This window comes from Grampus griseus (genome assembly GCF_964374135.1).
Source record: "Grampus griseus genome assembly, chromosome: 8".
NCBI classification, from domain to species: domain Eukaryota; kingdom Metazoa; phylum Chordata; class Mammalia; order Artiodactyla; family Delphinidae; genus Grampus; species Grampus griseus.
This window is the reverse complement of record NC_139002.1, coordinates 79,510,927-79,532,312: the sequence shown is the minus strand read 5'-3', so window position 1 is coordinate 79,532,312 and position 21,386 is coordinate 79,510,927. Positions and strand designations below refer to the sequence as shown.

At 35.8% G+C, this 21,386-nt stretch overlaps 1 protein-coding gene across 1 annotated transcript in view; it reads right to left on the bottom strand.

Annotated features, from left to right (window-relative positions):
• Positions 1-2,349: 2,349 nt before the first annotated feature.
• Positions 2,350-21,386, bottom strand: part of ANO3 (anoctamin 3) — a gene marked incomplete at both ends in the record, with an annotated part of 413,216 nt that continues 394,179 nt past the window's right edge. The window contains 7 exon segments of the mRNA XM_082660958.1: positions 2,350-2,532; positions 7,501-7,606; positions 7,778-7,858; positions 11,703-11,850; positions 12,750-12,902; positions 13,625-13,758; positions 18,215-18,312. Coding sequence (XP_082517084.1) covers positions 2,350-2,532; positions 7,501-7,606; positions 7,778-7,858; positions 11,703-11,850; positions 12,750-12,902; positions 13,625-13,758; positions 18,215-18,312 — 903 coding nt within the window.

Genomic DNA, 21,386 nt, shown 5'->3' with positions numbered 1-21,386 from the left:
AAAGGAAAATTTCAGATAATTTTTTCATTGTTTCTCTATTTTTCCATTCGTTTCAAAAAATATCAGAGAAAGCATTTTCTAAATCAATGTATTGTAATTTTTTATTAAAAACACCTTTCTCTTTTCATGTTTTTCTCTTTAGTAATCAATATGGTTATATAAAAATAACTCAGAAAGAGAATTCTCAAGGACAGAGCTATCATTATTCTTTGCTATAAGACAAATGTCTTTGTCTGTGTCCCTAATTTAGAAAGGGACATAAATGTCAGGTTCATTCATGTCTTCAACAGGCATAGAGAGTATTTATCCTCAGGCATGTGTATACATTTAACTAACAACAACAAAAAAGGAAAGGCAGATGCTACAAAAATGGAGGCGTTCAAAGCTCCTTCGCGGAGTTAGTAGAATTAGTTGCTATGAATAAGCAGATGGCAGAAACAAAACCTCTCTGGAATCTGAATGGAAGAATCCCTTGTGGCAAGGGAGTGGGAGGGAAATTTAGAGTCTGAGGTTCTTCCCCTTGTTCAGTCAGAGGGCAAGCAGGGAAGCGAATAGTTTTGACAAAAACCAATCAACCAACCAACAACTATAATCTATCAGCTTTTCCCTGGAGTGAAAGAAGGAAAGGTCAAAAAAAATTTCAGTGTTAAAATTATAAAAATAGTTTTCTAGTTAAGAGAAACTTTATACTTTTCTTGCTAGAGAAACCCTTGCATATATATTACAAAGTAGCTTTATTCCCATTGGGTTTAATCTGATCTTTATAAAATTTGGAAATAACTGTACTTTGTTAAATTGCACAAAAAATAATCACATATTTGTATGATTATGTATTCCTCATCCCATTCCCAGGGGAAGAAAACTGAGATTAGCTTTGTTTTGCAAGAAAAAGTGTCTTGATTTCTACCATATATTTTCTTAATTCAACTCTTCTCTTCTTTCCCATCCTGCTCCCATAGTTTATGCCTCCACCAGACTTTCTTTAGTTGAATGCGTCATCATTCCTACAACATCAGCCTGTGAACATTCACACTCACAGATACAGAGTTCAGAGAAACAGCAACTCCACAACAAAGCAAAAATGATGTCTTGCACAATTAATTTTTGTTTCTAGTGAGTTTTCAAAAATAAACCAAACCAATCTACCAAAGAAATAATAACAGAAAACTCCCTTCAGTGATGAAAAGAAAGTAAAACTCAAAAAAATGTATGTTTTTTACAAATAATATAAATTTATATTCATGCATTGTTTTCATCAGCTCAGGAGCAAGAGTGCACATTGTTGGAAAAGCTTAAGTGTTGCAAAGCATCTGGCTTCTGTTTTCCTGAATAAATAAGCCACAATGGCGTACTGTGTAACTGGTCTCAGAGCTGCATGAATTGTAACTTGCATTCCATATTGTTCAGGTGCAAAGGTACAAGGAAAACCAACATATTTACAGCATTTCAAGTTATTCTGTGAGAGTGTTGTAATAAATCAGGGAGGTGGAAATTAAATATACTATAAAACAGCTTTCCACAGTAAAATATGGATTCATCATGTTCTAAATGATATGAGAACATGCTTCCATATTTTATAACTCTGTGGCTCTATTGGCGTTTAGCAAAAAAAAAAAAGAAATGCAGTAAAACTGAATCTGCCAGTGATAAAACAGATTAGAATGTAGCCAATGCAATAGAATATTATTTCAATGAATGGTATTCTTTTTGGAGTCTTAGATTTTTGGTTTGACTACTAAAGATGTGCAACTCTTCAACTGCATAGTCAGTGTAAAGCAGCATAAATTCCCTGTGGCACAGATCCAAAATCTCACCAAGAAATAAGGGAAATTTCTATGAAACAGTAAGCTGAAGGGACATGGAGTTCAGGCAGCAAAGGTAATAATTGATTTGCCATTTCTTGTAAGTATCTCAACTCAGCCTAAGGTTCCAAAGACATCCAAAGATTAGTATGTGGGTGAGGACCACATGATACTTTAAGTCATGCCTGGCTTGTGTACATTTACATGGAAATCTGTCTCTAGAAACCTCATCATCACCCTTCCTATTACACTGCAGCTGATGGAAGGTGGAGGTTTCCAAACACACAACTCCCTGAGGCTGGTTCTGAGAATTAGATCCTGGCTTCCTGCAATGTCAATTTAACCATTTTTTTTAAGGTCATGGGTCATTTGTTTTCTTCCCTAGAAGCTTGGATATTTCAAATCCCAGAGATGGCTGTGATGCATTTCCAAGTAACATATTACACATATGTTTTGCCAGGTATGCCTTCCCCCTAGATCCCACCTAGAATTTGAAGTTGCCATCATGCCCACTATGGTATTGCCCCTGCTGGACAACAGGTATCAACTAAGGCCATTCATGGTGAACAGGGTGACCACTTTTTCTCCGTTGTTGTTGCAAATGTTCTAGTTCAGCCTCATACATCATTTCTTGGACTAAGTACTTCTCCCGTCGTATTCGGTCATATAGATTCTTTGGTACATCTGGAATCAGGTAGGCAATGAATGACTTGATTCCAAAAACAAGGTGCTGAAAATTTAAGAGAAGAAAGTACATTTTCAATGATTCTGAAATGCTAATTATAAAACAGAAGTCATGAACAATGTTGCATTTGCCTTACAATCAAGCATCGGAACTCAGTATGTTCCATCTAGAATATTAATATTTTCAAAATTATATTGGGAACACAATTATTGCCTTCCATCACATAAGTATTCCAAAAAAGACATGTTGATGTCACCTTATAAACACTGAATGAATCTGAAATTCACACCTATAAAAACCTTATATATTATGCAATACTGTTATGATATGCTTTGTTATACACAGAGAGATCACGTACAGGGACAATCCTTGTTCGATAGATTATAATACACAGTGTACAAAACACACAGAATACAGTCCTGCCTGTGATGCTGGATTTGGACTCAACCCCCAGCACATACATGTTTCAGAATCTCTACTCTATTGAAAGCATATGTTATTATAACTGCTCTAAAATATCTTCTCTATTAATTATTTATTCTATGATAAAAATAGATATAAAAAATGAACTGATAAAAGTATTGTATTTAAAAAAAGCAGGGACAAAAATCAGAAGGTAATACACCAGTGGTTAAAAGTACAGATGCTGACTGAGACTGCCTATGTTTGAACCCTACTCTGACACTCATTAGTTGTGTAACCTTATGCAAATCACCTATGTTCTCTATATCTCAGCTCTAAAGTGATTCTAATAATAGTGTCTCTTAAAGGTTGGTATAAAAATTAAACGAGTAAATATATTTGAAAGGAGTGCTTCGCACAGTATAAGCACTACTTAAATATTATCTCCGACTATTATAAATGCATCCTATTTCTTTTCGCATGAACAATAAGTCTTTTAATTTCTCATGAAAGAAGAAAAATCTGATTGACAGACTTAGGATGATCTGTAGAAAAGAACCCATTCACCTAAAGGACTTTGCGACAGTAGTCTCTACGTGGAAAGGAAGAAGGCACTTTTAACTGGGCTTGCTCTATGTGTCCCAGGACTGCATAGTACTGATAGATCATAGAAAAGCAGGTCATATTTTCCCACAGAGAAGCAGATCAAGAGCTTCTTTCCTGACCAAATATTTGATATTCACAGAAATAGCCAGCAATGTGACTCAAGAGTATAGATATAAAAATTAAAAACATTTGTTACAAATTAAATTAGTAAGAAAGAATATGCTCCAAGTCCTATACGATAGTAATAGAGAAACCTATAAAGTGATTCACAGAGAGAGTTTGATATGCAAGGATGGCTTAATATTAAAAAGTAGATCTATTTTTTTTAAAGCTAGAGTTTGATACCCATTTATCAAGACACTATCATAACCAATCATCTGAAACAAAAAACCTACAGCAGATATCATACTTAAAGAAAAAAATCAGAAGTATTTCCACTGAAGTTGGAAAAAAGACATGTTTGTTCACACCGCTGCTATTCAACACCATATTGAAGTTTCCAGCAACACAGTAAGGCAAACAAAAGCAATGAAACATAAACCTTGGAAGTAAACATACAAAACTTTTGTTATTTGCAGGTGGTATTATCATTTGAAAAGACAATCCCAACCAATTTAATAGACAGAATACTAGAAACAGTAAGGTACTTAAACAAGGAGGTATGCTCATCTTAGAAAGACTATTTGTATTCCGGCAAAAATCAAGCGAATCATATAATGAAGTTTAAGACAGTACTCATAGCAGCAATAAAAATATCTATAAAGTTTCTAGAAATAAAAAGGTACAAATAAGTAAGAGAATATTTAAAATTCTATTAAAGGAGATAAGAATGATTTGAATAAATTCTGCATTCATTAATGAAACAGCACAGATTTTGTAAATAAGTCAAAATTTGATTTCTACAAATGTAATTCTAACCAAAGTCCTTGCTCAGTATTCAGGGGAACCTGAAAAATGGCTTCTAAAATTTATGTGAATGGTTAATAACTACAAATAGCTAAGATAATTTTTTTAAATAAGAGCAAGTGTGGCAGGATGGGTGGTCACTTGCTTTATCAGATATGACATATTTAAATATTGCATTTAAATAGTGCAATAGTGATCCAGGAACAGACAAATGGAGTGATAAGTCAGAATACTGAGGCCAGAGATACACACATGACTACGTAGGAACTTGGAATATTACAGAAATGGATTTACAAATCAGTGGATAGATAAGAGATGATTTAGTAAATAGCAGTACAAAAATTATTTCATTATATGGAGAATAACCTTTTCCCTCAGACTCTATAAAAACTCCTGGTATTAAAGACATGTGATAGGTAAGACTGTAAAGTTAATAGTAAAAAATGTAGTAGAATATCTTTTTGAATAGGAGATAAGGAAAATGTCCTAAATAAGCTATACAAAATAAGCACAAACCGTAAAAGGAAAACAATGATGCGCTTGACTACATCAAAATTGAACATTATCTGTTTACACATAAAGTTAATAGGTTATGGACAATGAAAAGATATCTGCTGTGTATATAACTGGTGAAGATTAATATGTAGAATATATAAGGAAATCATAAAATTTGGTAACTCAACCAAAAATGGATCAAGGTTATAAATTTACAAAAAAATGAAGCCCAAATGGCTTTCTAGTACTAAAAGTGATGGTCAGTGTCATTAGTAAACAGACTAAAACAAAAAAAATTAAAGCAAAATATTACCTTACGCTTAATACAACTGCAAAATGTTAGAAATTCAGATACTATGAAAAGCTGGTGAAAATCCAAGAGAATTTTGAAGAGCAATCTGTTGGTATTACATGAAACCGAGTACATGTATAAGCTAACAATTCCACACCTGAGTAAGATACTCCTTAAAAACCCTTAAATATGTTTACAAGGTAACATGCCCAAGATTCTTAATTAAAGATTTATTGAGGTAGAGAGCATTATTGTAGGTCTAAGCACCTATCCTTAGGGGGATATGGTATTTAATTTTGATGAAATATCATAAATAGACAAAAGAAATTATAAATCTCATGGATAGATGTCTCTCTAGATCTGAAAAAGTATAATGGGTAAGAGATAAAAATTAATTATTATATAATACCATTGAGGTAATTTTGGAAAAGAATACTTAAAATAATACTATATATATATACACACACACATATATATTCAATATACTTATAAACAAACATATATTCAAATAAAGATATGGAAAATCTTCCACAGAAGAAAAGACAGTGGGTGCTTTTGGAGTGGGCGGGTAATGGGGAATGAAGAGGAAAAAAAAAAAGAAGGAATCATTGGGCTTATGCATCCATGATGGTAGGTTGCTGTTAATTGAGGCATTTGATTAAGTCTTTCTACCTGAGCTCCAAAAGAAGATGAAGAAGAAAAAAGTGTACATTTTAACACACACAATAAAAAAGACTTTTTGGAATCATTGGATTGGAAATATGCTTTAAACTCTTTTGCTACCTATAATAAAATAGAAAGTCAAACTTCATCAGGAGACATTTTTATAGGCCCATAGAGTCACTAAATAATAGAATTTAGTCCTGGATTAAACCTTATTTCATATGCAAAAAGTCTTATGTATGGCTATCTTTTTCTCTCCATAATTTTGGCCATAGGAAACAGATGCATTTAAAGTTTTTCCATAGACCTTAGTGAGTAGATACTCAATATATTCCAGTGCTAAGTTCTTCACTGTATCAAGCTGGTTATTTTTTAAGCAAGGCAATAATATTGTAGCTTCTCCAAAATTTCTTCACAGACTACAATCTAAAATTATTGCATGACTCTGATCATCAAAATCTGTGCATGTTTTATAAAAGTGTTCTCAGGCATAATTTATTGAATTATGCACTGTTGCTGTACAAATACACATGATCAACTATAATTAGAGTTGATTGTTCAGAAAATAAGTCTCTCCACCCCGATGAATAAATATGGGTTCTTTTGTTAGATGATGAAAACAAACCTTACTTTTTAAATTTGGTTATTAGGAGGCTCAAAACTAAGGTGAAGTAGAGTTGATCTACAATGTTGTATTAGTTTCAGGTGTAAAGCAAAGTGATTCAGTTATACATACAAATATATCTATTTTTTTCAGATTCTTTTCCCTTATAAGTTATTACAAAATATAGTTCCCTGTGCTATACACTAGGTCTTTTTGGTTATCTATTTTGTATATAGTAGTGTGAATATGTTAATCCCGAACTCCTAATTTATCCCTCCCCTTTCCCCTTTGGTAACCATAAGTTTGTCTTCTATGTTAGTGAGTCTGTTTCTGTTTTGTAAATGTTTATTTGTAGCATTTTTTTAGATTCCACAAGTAAGTGACATCATATGATATTTGTCTTTCTCTGTCTGGCTTACTTCACTTAGTATGATAATCTCTAGATCCACCCGTGGACCTAGAGATTATCCTAGATTTCTGATATAAATACTCTTTAACTTACATTATTCAGTTCTTGCTTTTTTGCATGTCATAGTGGTTTCCTTGTATCTGAACCTTTTACAGGGACATACTCAAGTCCTGTTTTGGAAGTCAGTGAGAAACTGACTTCAAAAACACAACTAGGGACTTCCCTGGTGGTCCAGTGGTAAAGAATCCACCTTGCAGTGCAGGTGACACTGGTTCGATCCCTGGTCAGGGAACGAAGATCCCACATACCGCGGGGCAAATAAGGCCGCACGCCGCAAATGCTGAGCTCACGCGCCTCAACTAGAGAGCCTGCGTGCCACAAATTACAGAGCCCACGTGCCCTGGAACCTGCGAGTCACAACTAGAGAGAGAAAACCTGCACACTACAACTAGAGAGAAGCCCGTGCACTGCAACGAAGAGCCCACATGCCTCAACGAAGATCCCTCATGCCGCAGCTAAGACCTGACACAGCCAAAAATAAATAAATAAATAATAAATCTTAAAAAAAAAAAAGGCAACTAATATATCAGTCAGAAAAGCGTTTACCTAGAGTAATTTTATCAGCCTGTGACTAACCTCAAACACAATAATGAAGGCCAATCTAGCAGCGAGGATATGCCAGTATTGTAGGGTAAATTCATAGGGTTTGGAACTCCAAGGAGGACCTCTGTAGTCTCGGTACCTAAAATCCACAAAAACAAAGAATTTGAAGAACAAAGACCAAAATGTGGCGGCCCCAAATGTTCTTAATTTGCCAAAACTCCAAAATGACAGTTTAAATGGACCCATTAGCATGAGGAGATGGAATGGTGAAAGCAAAAAGAAAAGATAACTATAATTTATAAGTAAATACCTGCAATAACCAGATTTTCCCATGCCAAGCTCACTCAGGTCAAAGAAGGATAGGCTATTGTTGACATATCCTGTTAAACAACTGGGAGAAAAGAAAAGAAAGCATGTGTGATTCAGAGATTCATGAATTTCTAGTCCAATTCCTTCATTACCAATGACAAGATTTAATAAGTGCCATTATGCCTTTCATTATAATTATAAACTCGTAGCAACTCAGCTCTCTGATTCTATTCTCTGACTCCCATTACAACTGTGATTATGCCTTAATGAGACAGACTCTTGCCTGCCATTTCCCTCCGATAGTTTCTATTTTGCCTTATCACTTGGCTTATGTTTTATTAAGTGTTTACTATGCACTAGGCATTGTGGTAATTACTTCCTATGCATTGAAACTGAATAAATATATATAAACATGTAACACGATTTGGATAATTAACATCAAACAGCCAATTGATAAACATGTTTATTTGTAATTTATTAACTTATTCAATACATATTTATGGAGGACCGATGATTTGTTAGAACAATTCTGGATGCTTGGTATTCAACAGTAAACAAAAAAGGCAAAATTCCCTACTCTGGTGGTTAGGTATTAAACTGTGATCAGGGTTAAGTTTTACAATAGCCTTAGAACATGTATATTATTATTATCTTCACCACATAGATAGAAGAACTACGATTTACAGAGACTAAATGACTTTCTCTAGGCTTATAATTGTCAAAATTTCTGGTCTCAGATACCCTTTACATTTAAAAAAGTTGTTGAGGATCTCAAGGAGCTTTTTGCATAGGGGAATATCTATTGATATTTACCACATTAGCAACTGAAATAGAAATTTATGTTCATTCATTTAAAATAACTATCACATCCATTCAAATAATATGAATAACACATTTGAAAAATAGTTATATACTCCAAAAGAAAAAAACATAGCGAGAAGAATGACATTGATTTACATGTTTGCAAACACCTTAATGCCTGCCTTAATAGAAGACAGCTGGATACTCAAACCTGCATTAAATCTATTGCAATATGTTGTTTTGGTTGAAGGGTAAGTAGAAAATCTGGCCTCATGCAGACAAGTAGGTGGAAGAAGGAAGACTATTTTAATATCATTTCAGATAAATGTCAATATTTTTCTTTGATATTATACCAAAGCTCTATTTGTGGTCATTTCTTAAAGTTTAGTTGTAAGGTGGAATCTTCGTGTAACTGAACTTTCATATGCATCGTTCCATATGGATTTTGCGTTAAAATCCATAGGTCTATCTTGTACTTTGAATTTGTCATTTATCCATGCAAGATTTTGTAACATCAAATTGGGGCCATTTGGAGAACATGTGTTCCCTGAATTATGCAGATCTTCCAAATGTTGATATATTTTTACTATAGACCATGAAAAAGCACAATTGTTAATATCGTCACTGACTTTTATCGGAAAAAAAAAAACCCTATAAGTATGGGGAAGCTTTAAAGCTCAACAAATATTGTCAATTATTTTCCTTAAAATGACAAGCTAGTTTTGTGCATTCTGTAAAAGAGTGTTTGCTAATACCCAAGTCTGAATACTCATAGCTTGTCTGACAATTTTATTTCATGTTAAAAAAAAAGTTTCTTTAGTTTGCAACTCCAAAAGTTTGCACTTTTCTTTGACACGCTCATCACAGTTTAGGATGTAGCAGAAGCCCTTTATGCGCACTCTGCATTTTGTCGAATAGAATATTGAGAAGACATTTATTCAAGGGTGGAGGTTTGGTTAAAATGAATAATTATTACTGCTTCATCAAAGACATTCTGAAATTTCTTATTGGCATTTTAAAAATGGTGAATGTAGAGTGGTGAGAAATAGAATCATTACTAGTATTTTTTGGTGCCACTGCCTTGAGTGATGCAAAGCCACCAGAAAATTTTAGCCCACTGATTTTGTACCATCTGTGCATATGTCAATGTGGTGAAAAAAGCAAATAGTATCTTAGTATTATTATGAAAATAGTATTGACCTCATGGACCCTGAAGGAGATTTGCAGGCCATGGGTTGAGAACCACTGCCCAGAACATAGAGTTGTTAGAGACTGGATTCAAGTGCCCATTTATCTTATTCTAAACCCTAAATTTTAATTACAGGGCCACACTGACTTCAACTTCACTCCCCTCCCTGGCCATCCTAGACCTCATAACTTATCATTTCAGCTTGCCAGTATCATCCTCTCCATTGCCACCTTGTCTTTTTGCCCCCTTGCTCTGAAAATTTCCAATCTGAATGAATTTACTCCAGTTTAGCTGCTAAACGTACCTGGAGAAAATTAATACCAGGAAGCCCCTATGAATGTGTGGTTTCAAACTCACAAGTCCTCCACATCTCTTCTTGAAATGATTCTACATCCCTAGTCACTGCTAATGGAGGAGTCAGGTGCTACCTACGTGAAAAGTCAGTACCTGGAATGTGAACAGAGCTTATACCTAACCAATCTCACTTTCACCTGCCACTAGGTGGCAGTAAAGACACTAACAAATAATGCCCGTAAGGAAGAGGGCTGCCAAGCGAGCCTACATATTTTAAACCATTAAAATCTGCTTCTAGGCCATTTTGAATAAAGAAAAAAGAGACTTTGGGGTTTTTCACTATGAATACTAAAAACCAATTTATATCTGTTTAGTGTTTTACAGTTCATAAAATGTTACCTCAGGCACCATTTCTTAAGCATAGGTCCAGATTGATGATGTGCCTTTTAGTAGAAGGCAAAGTTAGCACTTAAATCTTGGGAGTTTGACTTCAAGTTAAAATCTCTTGACAAGACTCCAATATATAAAAGAAAATCTCCTGCCTTTATTACCTCTCTTTGAAAAATTGAGACGTACGTTTGTGTTCAGAAAGGCACTGCAGTGTTCTGAGACAAATGAGTTCATCTGCAGGACTAAGGGCTGAATTCATCCTAAACCGGGGCTCTGCGGGGCTCTGCTTGCTCGGGCACACGTCCCGCATCTAGATAAGATGCATGCCCAGGGCTGCTCCTGAAGGAAGGAGGAGACACAGCTTCTCCTATCACTACTTTATTTCCTATCACTACTTCCACACCTAAGGCTAACCTCCAGCTAAAAACTCCAGTTTCTCTCTGTCTCCAAGTCCAGGGCTCCCTTGCATTCTTCAAGTTTTCAAGAAGGAAAGATCTGAAAAACTCATATCCCCTAAGGCAGTGTTCTAAACTGGGTGATTTTGTCCCCCAGGGACCATTTGGCAATGTCTGGAGACATTTCTGGTTGTCACAAGTTGGGGAGCAGGGAGGTTGCTCTTGGTATCCACTGGGTAGAGGCCAAGGTTGCTGCTAAACATCCTTTGACACAGGACACCCCTCCTCCTCAAAAATAGAATTATCTGGTCTGTAACGTCAATAGTGCAGAGGTTGAGAAACCCTGTTCTCAAGTGTTGATTTAAATTTTAACAAAAAAGAAAAAGGAGACAGGTCTAGGGTATCATTTTCTGCATGCTTAAAATCTCTAGCAGTAAATCCCTTTAGAACAATCTCTAGTCACATAACTGAGAGTTTCTTCATATTCTGTATATCCCCACAAACTAGCTTAATTCCCTTCAGTAATTTAACTAGTATAGGCCTCAATTTCCCATCTATATAGACAAACTATTGCATTGGATTCTTTCAAAGTTCTCTTCTAGTCCTAAATTTAACTTCTAAATACATTAAAATGTTTTTAACATTTTAACACCGGTGATGAATATACACAGAAAATCATAGACTCTAAAATTATTTGCTGTAAAAAACACTGCTGCCCTTTTTATCCCATTTGATTCCATCTAATAAACACATAAACACAATGATCAGAAACATTACCCTTAATGGTCACAGAACAAAGCTTGCCAATAAGTTCCCATTTTAATTACAAATAAAAAATGTGTACATTTCAACCTTACCTTTCACTATATTCAAACTGACTTGCACAGGGGCCATATTTGTATTCATAGACAAAACGTGGGATGTAATCAGATGTAATAGCAATTACAAACGCATTGGTAATCACAGCCAATATACCAATTCCTTCAAGAATTCCATACCAGATACCTAGTAGGAGAAAGATTAAAGATAGTGAGTAAAAAGAAAAAAAGTTAAAACCCTTTAATCAACCTTAATTTGGAAAAAGTGTTTTAGTTATGTTGGAACCACGGCTCTGTCCATTATTTACTTTCTTAGGATGGTATGTGTCTCACTACAGATATTACAGCTATTGAATACTTTTCCATAGAGGGGAGGTAGACATCATGTAGAGAGATTTTAAAATTAAAATATTGTTAGGAACTGGTTCATGTCTGTACCAATGAGATATAGACACAGCTGCTTAAGATTCTTCAGAGCCTATGTATAGAACTTGAGAGGTACTCAAACCTATAAAAATAAAGTTCTACTTCATTGTGTGAACTCTGAAATATCTGTATTCACTATGGGTTTTGCCTTTATCTTTGTCAGCTACCTTTTTAATGTAAAACTACGAAAAAGTAAAACTAGTTTAGTGTCAAGACCTGAAAATCACTAGTTGACATTTTCTACTTCTTAAGAGGCCAATCTGGCATCATATAGATACACAAAAAAGCTTTTGAAATTGTATATAGTATCAATCGACTATTGATTATGGTCAAAACTGATGTTTCAAATAGGATTAAAGTTAACTTTAAAAAATAATGGAATGAAAAAAAAATAATGGAATGAAAAAATAAGCTCTGGAAAGGGATATATGAGATCCTTTTCAGTTACAAATAAGTTTATGAAATAGCATGTTCAGTATGAACTTACCCTCAACTAAGAGTTATAACTAAACTTACTCTCATTTCATTCTTTGGTTAACGAAAACAGTTTTGTTATGGCTGGAAGAGAGCTCCAGCAATAGAAACCCACGTTGTGCTAAGTAAGATCAAGCCACCACTTGGCCTTAGCAATGCAAAAATCATGTAGTTGCTGAATCTTACCTATGTCGGTTGCTCTGGCTGGCAAAGGCCTCCGCCACTGGGTGACAAATTTGTACGCATCCAGCCTGATTTCAATGATATTGTTTAACAAAGCCAAAAGAGGGGCCAGAGGAAAAGCCGCAACAAAGATGGTGGTAAAACCAAACTGCAAAACTGTAAAGGAAGAGGGTTAGAAAATCGGTAATATAAACAGTATCATTTATTGAGTGCTTTCTTTGTTCCATATTAGGCATCTTTACATAGATTGCCTTTAATCCTTCCAACATCCCTACAAAGTAAACATGCTTATCCCACTTTACAGTTGAGAAAAATGTAGCTCATACATGTTAAGTTAACTGGCTAAAGGGTAGATAGATGAAAAATGTTAAAAACTGCATTCAAACTCAGATCTCAATAGATTGAAAGTCTATGAGACTTTCACCTCTATGCCATGCAGCATGAAGGAAGAAAAACGTCAGAGAAGGACTTGAAGAAACATGCTTAGTCCTAGAAAGGAAGCAAGAGACCTAATCTTGTCCTCTCTTTTTATAGATGAGAAAACTGAGGGCCAGAGAACAAAAGCAAATGTCAAAACAACATGCAGTGATCTTATCAGTTGGAATGGGAATCCTTATTTTTGTAATATAAATAAGTAAGCTTCCTGAAGACTCAAGACTCAGACTGGGTCTGTGCAAATGTTTACTGTGAGAAAGAATTATTACTTTATTTGGTTGGGCTGATACATTTCTCAACATAGGAGTGGGTTTTGCTTTATTTTGTTCCTTTAAAATATTTGCTCAAAAGGAGACGGTTTTCTCTCTTGAATCAGAGCCTGAGTGAAGTAGAAAAAACGTATCAAGAGGGTCAAATAGCTTTGCAGAAGGTTCTTTCCATACCCATTTCTAAGTACTCATCCATCAGTCCGTGAATATTCATGGGCTGTAGATTCCAATCATTTTCCCACTGAGGTATGGAAGCATCTTGTATTCCCCGCTTGATTTTATGTCGTGACCACCAGTTCTGGATCAACCTGCATAAAGGCAAAGGCCTTTTAAGCTCGTATTTAAGCACCTGGTAAACAATTTATAGTGTATTAAGAAAAGAGAAACTTCAACTACCCTAGGACTACACTAAGCATGCCTGAGAATTGGGGGGGTCTTTGCATGGTCTCAACTTTAAATTTAGCAAGGAAGAAGAGGCCTCCGACTTCCTAGACCCTACAAACATCTACATAGTTATCAAAGAGTTGATCCTCCCATATACTATAGGTGCTTCCTAATATTGATTAGACAAATACTCATTTCTGTGATTCCTTCCCCTACCCCACCTATATAAATACCTAAACTCTTATGCTGCCTGTTGTGATTGGATCTGAGCCCTTCCTTCCAAATCTTCTGGGCTGTGCTCTCTGAACATGAGTAAAATCATGTTTCACATTAGATAACTGAGCCCTACCTAGAGTTTCAAGAGATGTAGTTTCTATTCCTCACCCTACAATGCATTAGTTGTGTGGCTTTTAGCCAGTCACTTCACTTCTCTGAGTTTATAACTATGAAGGATTCAAGAGATTACACTCTGCTCCTATAGTGAACAATAATTTACAGGTAATGAATCTGTGTCTCAGTCCATTTATCAGACTTGAAAAGGAAGTAGCAACACTCTTTCCCTAACCCAGGGGCAGTCTTGAAATTATATGACTCAGAAATATCCTGGTATGCAAATATTGTAGACTTCTGGGTAATAAATTATCTTAAGAGTTAGACAAAAATTATCTCTAGGATAAGGTGAATCTCACAGGACCCAATGAACAGTACCCAACTCTCAGTTTTAATTAATCATGGACGTAGAGCTTCAGTGGGGGTTGGAAGAACCACCATAGTTAGATCAAAACGTCAGGTAGCGCTTCAATGTGTGCTCCACGGAGGTTGCCTCTGGAGCCTCGTGAAGATGAAAAAGGGAGTTGGGAATGGAAGGCCTGCTTGCTTATATCCTATTTATTTCAGTCTGCTTAAGATTTTACTTGAGGAAAGAGAATTGTGCTTTAAAAGTTTAAAAGTCATTGCTTTAGGAACTGGTTCACTCCTGCTAGAGTTTCTTCAGCAAGGCCTTTGTCCAGCTGTTGGGAAAACCCCACCAGGATGTCATTTGCCATGGTAGCCTTGGGATTTGATATACAAAATCCAGGCTCACCTCTTGGGCAAGGCCATGGCGAAAATGTGATGTCCAAAGTGCATGGTATGTACAGAAGTACACAGACAATAATAACAACAAGAATCATTCTTAATATTACAATGACTACTACACCATCTTGACTGTGCTTATGAAGTATCGACACCATCTCAGATCCTGTGCTAGGCACTTGATACCTAATTTACTCAAATATTTTCAAATTATATTCCTCAAACTTTATGTTTCAAAGAGGTAAGCCAAAGATAGAAAGGAATACGAAAAACGGACTGGGCTTCCCAAACCTCCATGCCTATTCTCCCTTCATTTAGCAGAGATTCATTTTAATCTGTTTTGACTATTGAGGATTTGTGTAAATATCTCTTCACAAAAAGCTTCTGTCATATATTGATGAAGGTTTAAATACCATTGGGTCATCTCATTTAATCTTTATAAATCCCTTATTTTATAAATTAAAAAAAATGTTTCAGAGAGGTTAAGTAAATTATAAGCATCTTTAGCAAGAGGCAGAAAAGGAATTTGTACCAGGCCTCCACAATTTCCCAGTCCGATGCACTGGGTTAATATCACCTCTCCAACCCCCAGGTCTCTGCTCAGGAATATCCTGATGCTACTTAAGGGCCAAGGAGGAGAAAGAAACATGGTATAATTTGATGACTGAGCCTAAGTTATTTATATCATTAATCAACTAACCAGTTCTTTCCCCATAGTAAGGAAATTCCTCAAAATTATAATGTTTTTAAATAAATTAGGCCTCAATACTTCCATACCACAATGTTTTAAATACACTCTATTTCACTGTATTCTAAAGGATAATATATTTTAACAGATGTAAAAGTGGGCATTCAGGGTCCTTCTATGTCAGTATTTCACAGTTAGAATTTATCTATAGGGAAAAAACAGAATGCTGTTGTTTTGATGTTATCACAATCAATCCTGTTCTAAATATTTATTGCTGTTGCTGTTGTAACAAAGAGCCCCAAACCTCCCCATCCAGGATTTTAATTTTATTTCATTCTTAAAGGGGGGAGACAGAAATGGAGGTTCTCTGCATTAAACAAAAACAACAACAACCTTGGTCTTTTGGTAGCCAAAAGAAACCAGAAAGTTAATTTTGTTCTCAAGAACCTGCACTGCCAATAATATTTTAAGAATACCAACAAGTGTCTTAAGATGTTGAACAGAGTACAAGTTACTCTATATCCATTATTTTGTCTAATCCTTACAATGGTTCTTGAGGTAGATACAGCTGTTGAGCCTCTCTTAGAGATGTGAAAACTGAGGCACAGAAAGGTCGATTGGCTTACAAATGGTCACACATTTTGTAAGGAGAGGAGTAGGAACTGAACTGTCATCTCTCTGATTACCAAGCCCCAATTCTTAAGAACTAGTTCTTCTTAAACGTATGGACACCAAGGGGGGAAAGTGGCAGGGAGGCGGTGGTAGTGTGATGAATTGGGAGATTGGGATTGACATATATACACTAATATGTATAAAATGGATAACAAATAAGAACCTGCTATATAAAAAAATAAATAAAATAAAATTTAAAAATTAAAAAAAAAGAACTAGTCTTCTTAGTAACTCTATAGAAGGCTAGTTTAAAAATTAAGTACTCTTAGAACAAAAAATTTCACAATCTGTATGGAAACACAAAAGACCCCAAATAGCCAAAGCAATCTTGAGAAAGAAAAATGGAGCTGGAGGAATCAGGCTCCCTGACTTCAGACTATACTACAAAGCTACAGTAATCAAGACAGTATGGAACTGGCACAAAAACAGAAATATAGATCAATGGAACAGGATAGAAAGCCCAGAGATAAACCCACACACATATGGTCACCTTATCTTTGATAAAGGAGGCAAGAATATACACTGGAGAAAAGACAGCCTCTTCAATAAGTGGTGCTGGAAAAACTGGACAGCTACATGTAAAAGAATGAAATTAGAACACTCCCTAACACCGTACATAAAAATAAACTCAAAATGGATTAAAGACCTAAATGTAAGGCCAGACACTATCAAACTCTTGGAGGAAAACATAGGTAGAACACTCTATGACATAAATCACAGCAAGATCCTTTTTGACCGACCTCCTAGAGAAATGGAAATAAAAACAAAAATAAACAAATGGGACCTAATGAAACTTCAAAGCTTTTGCACAGCAAAGGAAATCATAAACCATACGAAAAGACAACCCTCTGAATGGGAGAAAATATTTGCAAATGAAGCAACTGACAAAGGATTAATCTCCAAAATTTACAAGCAGCTCATGCAGCTCAATATCAAAAAAACAAACAGCCCAATCCAAAAATGGGCAGAAGACCTAAATAGACATTTCTCCAAAGAAGATATACAGATTGCCAACAAACACATGCAAGAATGCTCAACATCATTAATGCTTAGAGAGATGCAAATCAAAACTACAATGAGGTATCACCTCACACCCGTCAGAATGGCCATCACCAAAAAATCTACAAACAATAAATGCTAGAGAGGGTATGGAGAAAAGGGAACCCTCTTGCGCTGTTGGTGGGAATGTAAATTGATACAGCCACTATGGAGAACAGTATGGAGGTTCCTTAAAAAACTAAAAATAGAACTACCATATGACCCAGCATATACCCTGAGAAAACCATAATTCAAAAAGAGTCATGTACCAAAATGTTCATTGCAGCTCTATTTACAATAACCAGGACATGGAAGCAACCTAAGTATCCATTGACAGATGAATGGATGAAGAAGATGTGGCACATATATACAATGCAGTATTACTCAGTCATAAAAGGAAATGAAATTGAGTTATTTGTAGTGAGGTGGATGGACCTAGAGTCTGTCATACAGAGTGAAGTAAGTCAGAAAGAGAAAAACAAATACCATATGCCAACACATATATATGGAATCTAAAATACAAAACAAAAAAATGGTCATGAAGAACCTAGGGACAAGACGGGAATAAAGACGTAGACCTACTAGAGAATGGACTTGAGGACATGGGGAGGGGGAAGGGTAAGCTGGGACAAAGTGAGAGAGTGGCATGGACATATATACACTATCAAATGTAAAACCGATAGCTAGTGGGAAGCAGCCGCATAGCACAGGGAGATCAGCTCGGTGCTTTGTGACCACCTAGAGGGGTGGGATAGGTAGGGTGGGAGCGAGGGAGACGCAAGAGGGAAGAGATATGGGGATATATGTATATGTATAGCTGATTCACTTTGTTATAAAGCAGAAACTAACACACTATTGTAAAGCAATTATACTCCAATAAAGATGTTAAAAAAAAATTAAGTACTCACGGGTATCCCAGTTCCATGAAATTGTTCCATATTTGCTTCAAAAACATGATAACTCCCATCTGGAGGCAAAGGTCTATCAAACAGCCACTAGGATGACACTGAAACAGAGCAACAAGAGCATTAATGATCTTGCTCTTCTAGGTTGCCTTAAACACCCCCACATTCAAATTGTACAGCAAATTCTAAAGCCAGGGCACCTTATATCAATGCATAAAGAGAATAAAAACAGGGAAGAAATAGCGCATATGAGGATACCTGATAGGGAAGTTTTCAGTAATATACATTGGAATATTGATCAAAATTATAACAGCAATAACCAAAAAATCTAACTTTTAATGAGCACTTAGTACTGCCAAGCTCTGTGCTAGGCATGATCACATTTAATGAATGCTCTGGAATAGTACATACCTATTAACAATCAGGTGATAGCAAAATATTTAATTCTATGACAAAATGTTTATATTTTTTAAAATCAGCTTTTTGTCTCGACTGATTCTAAATTTGCAGAAAATTTACAAAGATAGTACAGAGAGTGCCCATGCACCCCTCCCCCAATTCCCTCCATTGCCCCTTACATTACCGAGGTATATTGTCAAAGTTAAGAAGTCAATATTAGTACATTGCTATTAACCAAATTCCAGACTTTACTTAGATTTCACCAGCTCCAGGACACAACGTGGGATACCCCATAGCACTTATTTGTCATGTTCCCCCCACTAACCTGTGGTCTAGACAGTTTCTCAGATTTTCATATCCTTAACAATTCTGAGTACTGCTGGACAAGCACCCTTTGGAAAATCCCCCAATCTGGGTTTGTCTGATGTTTTCACATATTTAGACTGGGGTTATGTGCTTTAAGAATGGAGGCAGGGCACAGAGGTAAAGTGCCATTTCCATCACATCCCATCAGGGCCACATGGTATCCCCATGACATCACCAGTGATATTAACTTTCATCACTCGGTTAATATAGTATTTGCCAAGTGTTTCTTCTGCAAAGTTACTCATTTTCCCATATCTCCTGGAGAGGGAGTATCTACATATATTATAATGTATTTTAAGTGATAAAAGTATGCCACAAAATAGTTTGTCAGTATGATCCCAATGTTGCCTTCTCTGTGCTCCTCTGCTTTTTCAGATGCTCAGTAACAGCATTAGAAACCCACACGAACAAAAGTGTGATTCCAATAAAAATTGCAATAAATGTGCTTTGCTTGAAAACTTTGCACTATAGAAGATATTTGGGTAGGAAAGCGTGGGTCTTTTTCTTTGGAAATGGGTTCATGTCCTGCTTGTAAGGATGATGGTCTCTATAGCTTTGATCTACAGTTTCTATTTCTATCAAATCAGTACCAGTGGGACTTCAAAGGGAACAAATAGTTAGGACACAAAGAGCCTGCTTTTCTGTTTCCAGCCCAGTAACTTAAAACCCCCTAATCTGAGCCAGAGAGAGGGTTTGCCAGTGATAATTTTTATTGTGTGGAGAAGTTTCAAGTCTCCTATCCAAGCACACTCCTTCTGAATTTAGGACCCCCTGAACTCTGCTACATATATACCATAAGTGGGTTTGGTAGAATGTCTGAGGCAGAATAATTACTAAGCTACAGAGTCAGATCACAGATCACAGTTGCAAGCTGAAACTCTTCATTTTTGTAGAGAGACTCACAGAGGCAAATTAACTTGTCCAAGATCATGCAATGCTAACTGGTAATGTGGGAATGAAAGCTTAGGTCTCCTGTACCCTCATCCACTGCTCTTTCACGTAATGCTAAGGATGAATTCTATTTACCAATTGTGTTCATTGCCTTGAAGTGTTGCTTTAGCAAAGCCTGTTATTACGCGGGAAGTTAAAAAGAAAACTATCATAGAACCATGTGATTGGATCACTCTCCACAGTGGTAGGCCAAAGTGGGGAGGCTGGATGACAGACCATTTATAATTTTGTTGAATTTAAGCCTTGATGACTTTGTAGTTTGATTCACAGGGTAGAGAAAGAGATCTAACAGCTTCTTCACATAATGATTGCTTTGAGCTAACTCCAGTCCTTCATTACTCTAAAACTCATTCGGGATAAAGTCTATACTTAGAATGAGTAAAGGGCATGGATGAATGTTCAGGAGACCCAGGCTTTCATTCCCATTGCACCATTCAAAATTACATGACCATGGACAACCCAAAGCTGGGTGCCTTCACATATTTTTCTCATTTGCTCCTCATGAGAGTCTGGTGACATGGGTGTTGATATCTCTGTTTTGTAGATAATGAAGCTAAGTGGCAGACAGAAGTATCAGACTGTAATACCCTATTCCTTTCACTTGATCCACTTTAGTATGTTTACTCTAAATCCAACTTACATGTAGGAGCCAGCAATCATTCAGCGATCTTGTACCAAAACCAATTTTTATTAGATTCTCCACTGCGGCAATATGCTATCCCAATGGTGGCTGGAAAGGGCAGTCACCAGAACATGAACTCTAGACTGCCGGAATCATCAAATTGATGACTTCATCAATTTATAGGTATGTTTCAATAATTTTAGGCAAATTATATAACTTCTCTAAGCTTCTGTTTTCTCATCAGTAACATGAGTGTAATAACAGAATTGTTGTGAGGATTAAATGCATTAATATATGTAGAACACTTAGAACCAATTGCTGGAATGTGCTGGCATATAGTAAACACTCATTAAATATTAGCTATTATTAACATTTTACACAGATTTACATATATGAGATATTATATGGCATAGTATGAGGGAAGTCCAGTATAGTCAGTTTGTAAATGTTCTAAATAAAATTGTAGTACTTTTTTCCTTTCTTTATAATGGCTACCATTATTTATGCCAGGGATTTTACATGCATGATCCAATTTAATCCACCTGTGGCCAATATTACTGAGATGGCTATTCTTATCACAATTTGCACATAAAAAAAATCGAGATGTAGAGATATTAAGATCATGGGTTCAGGTGTGGCAAAATTAGAATGTAGACTGTCAGATTCCAAAGACAAAATATTTGTTACAGATCATGGTTATGTTCTTTTCTTCAAGACTATTAACATCATCAAAGGAAGGAAAGAGACTTCTTCATCTGTACACCACATATTACCCAGCAGAGACCTAGGATAGAATATGTGTCAATAAATGCTTGCTGTATGATTGAATTCAGAGGA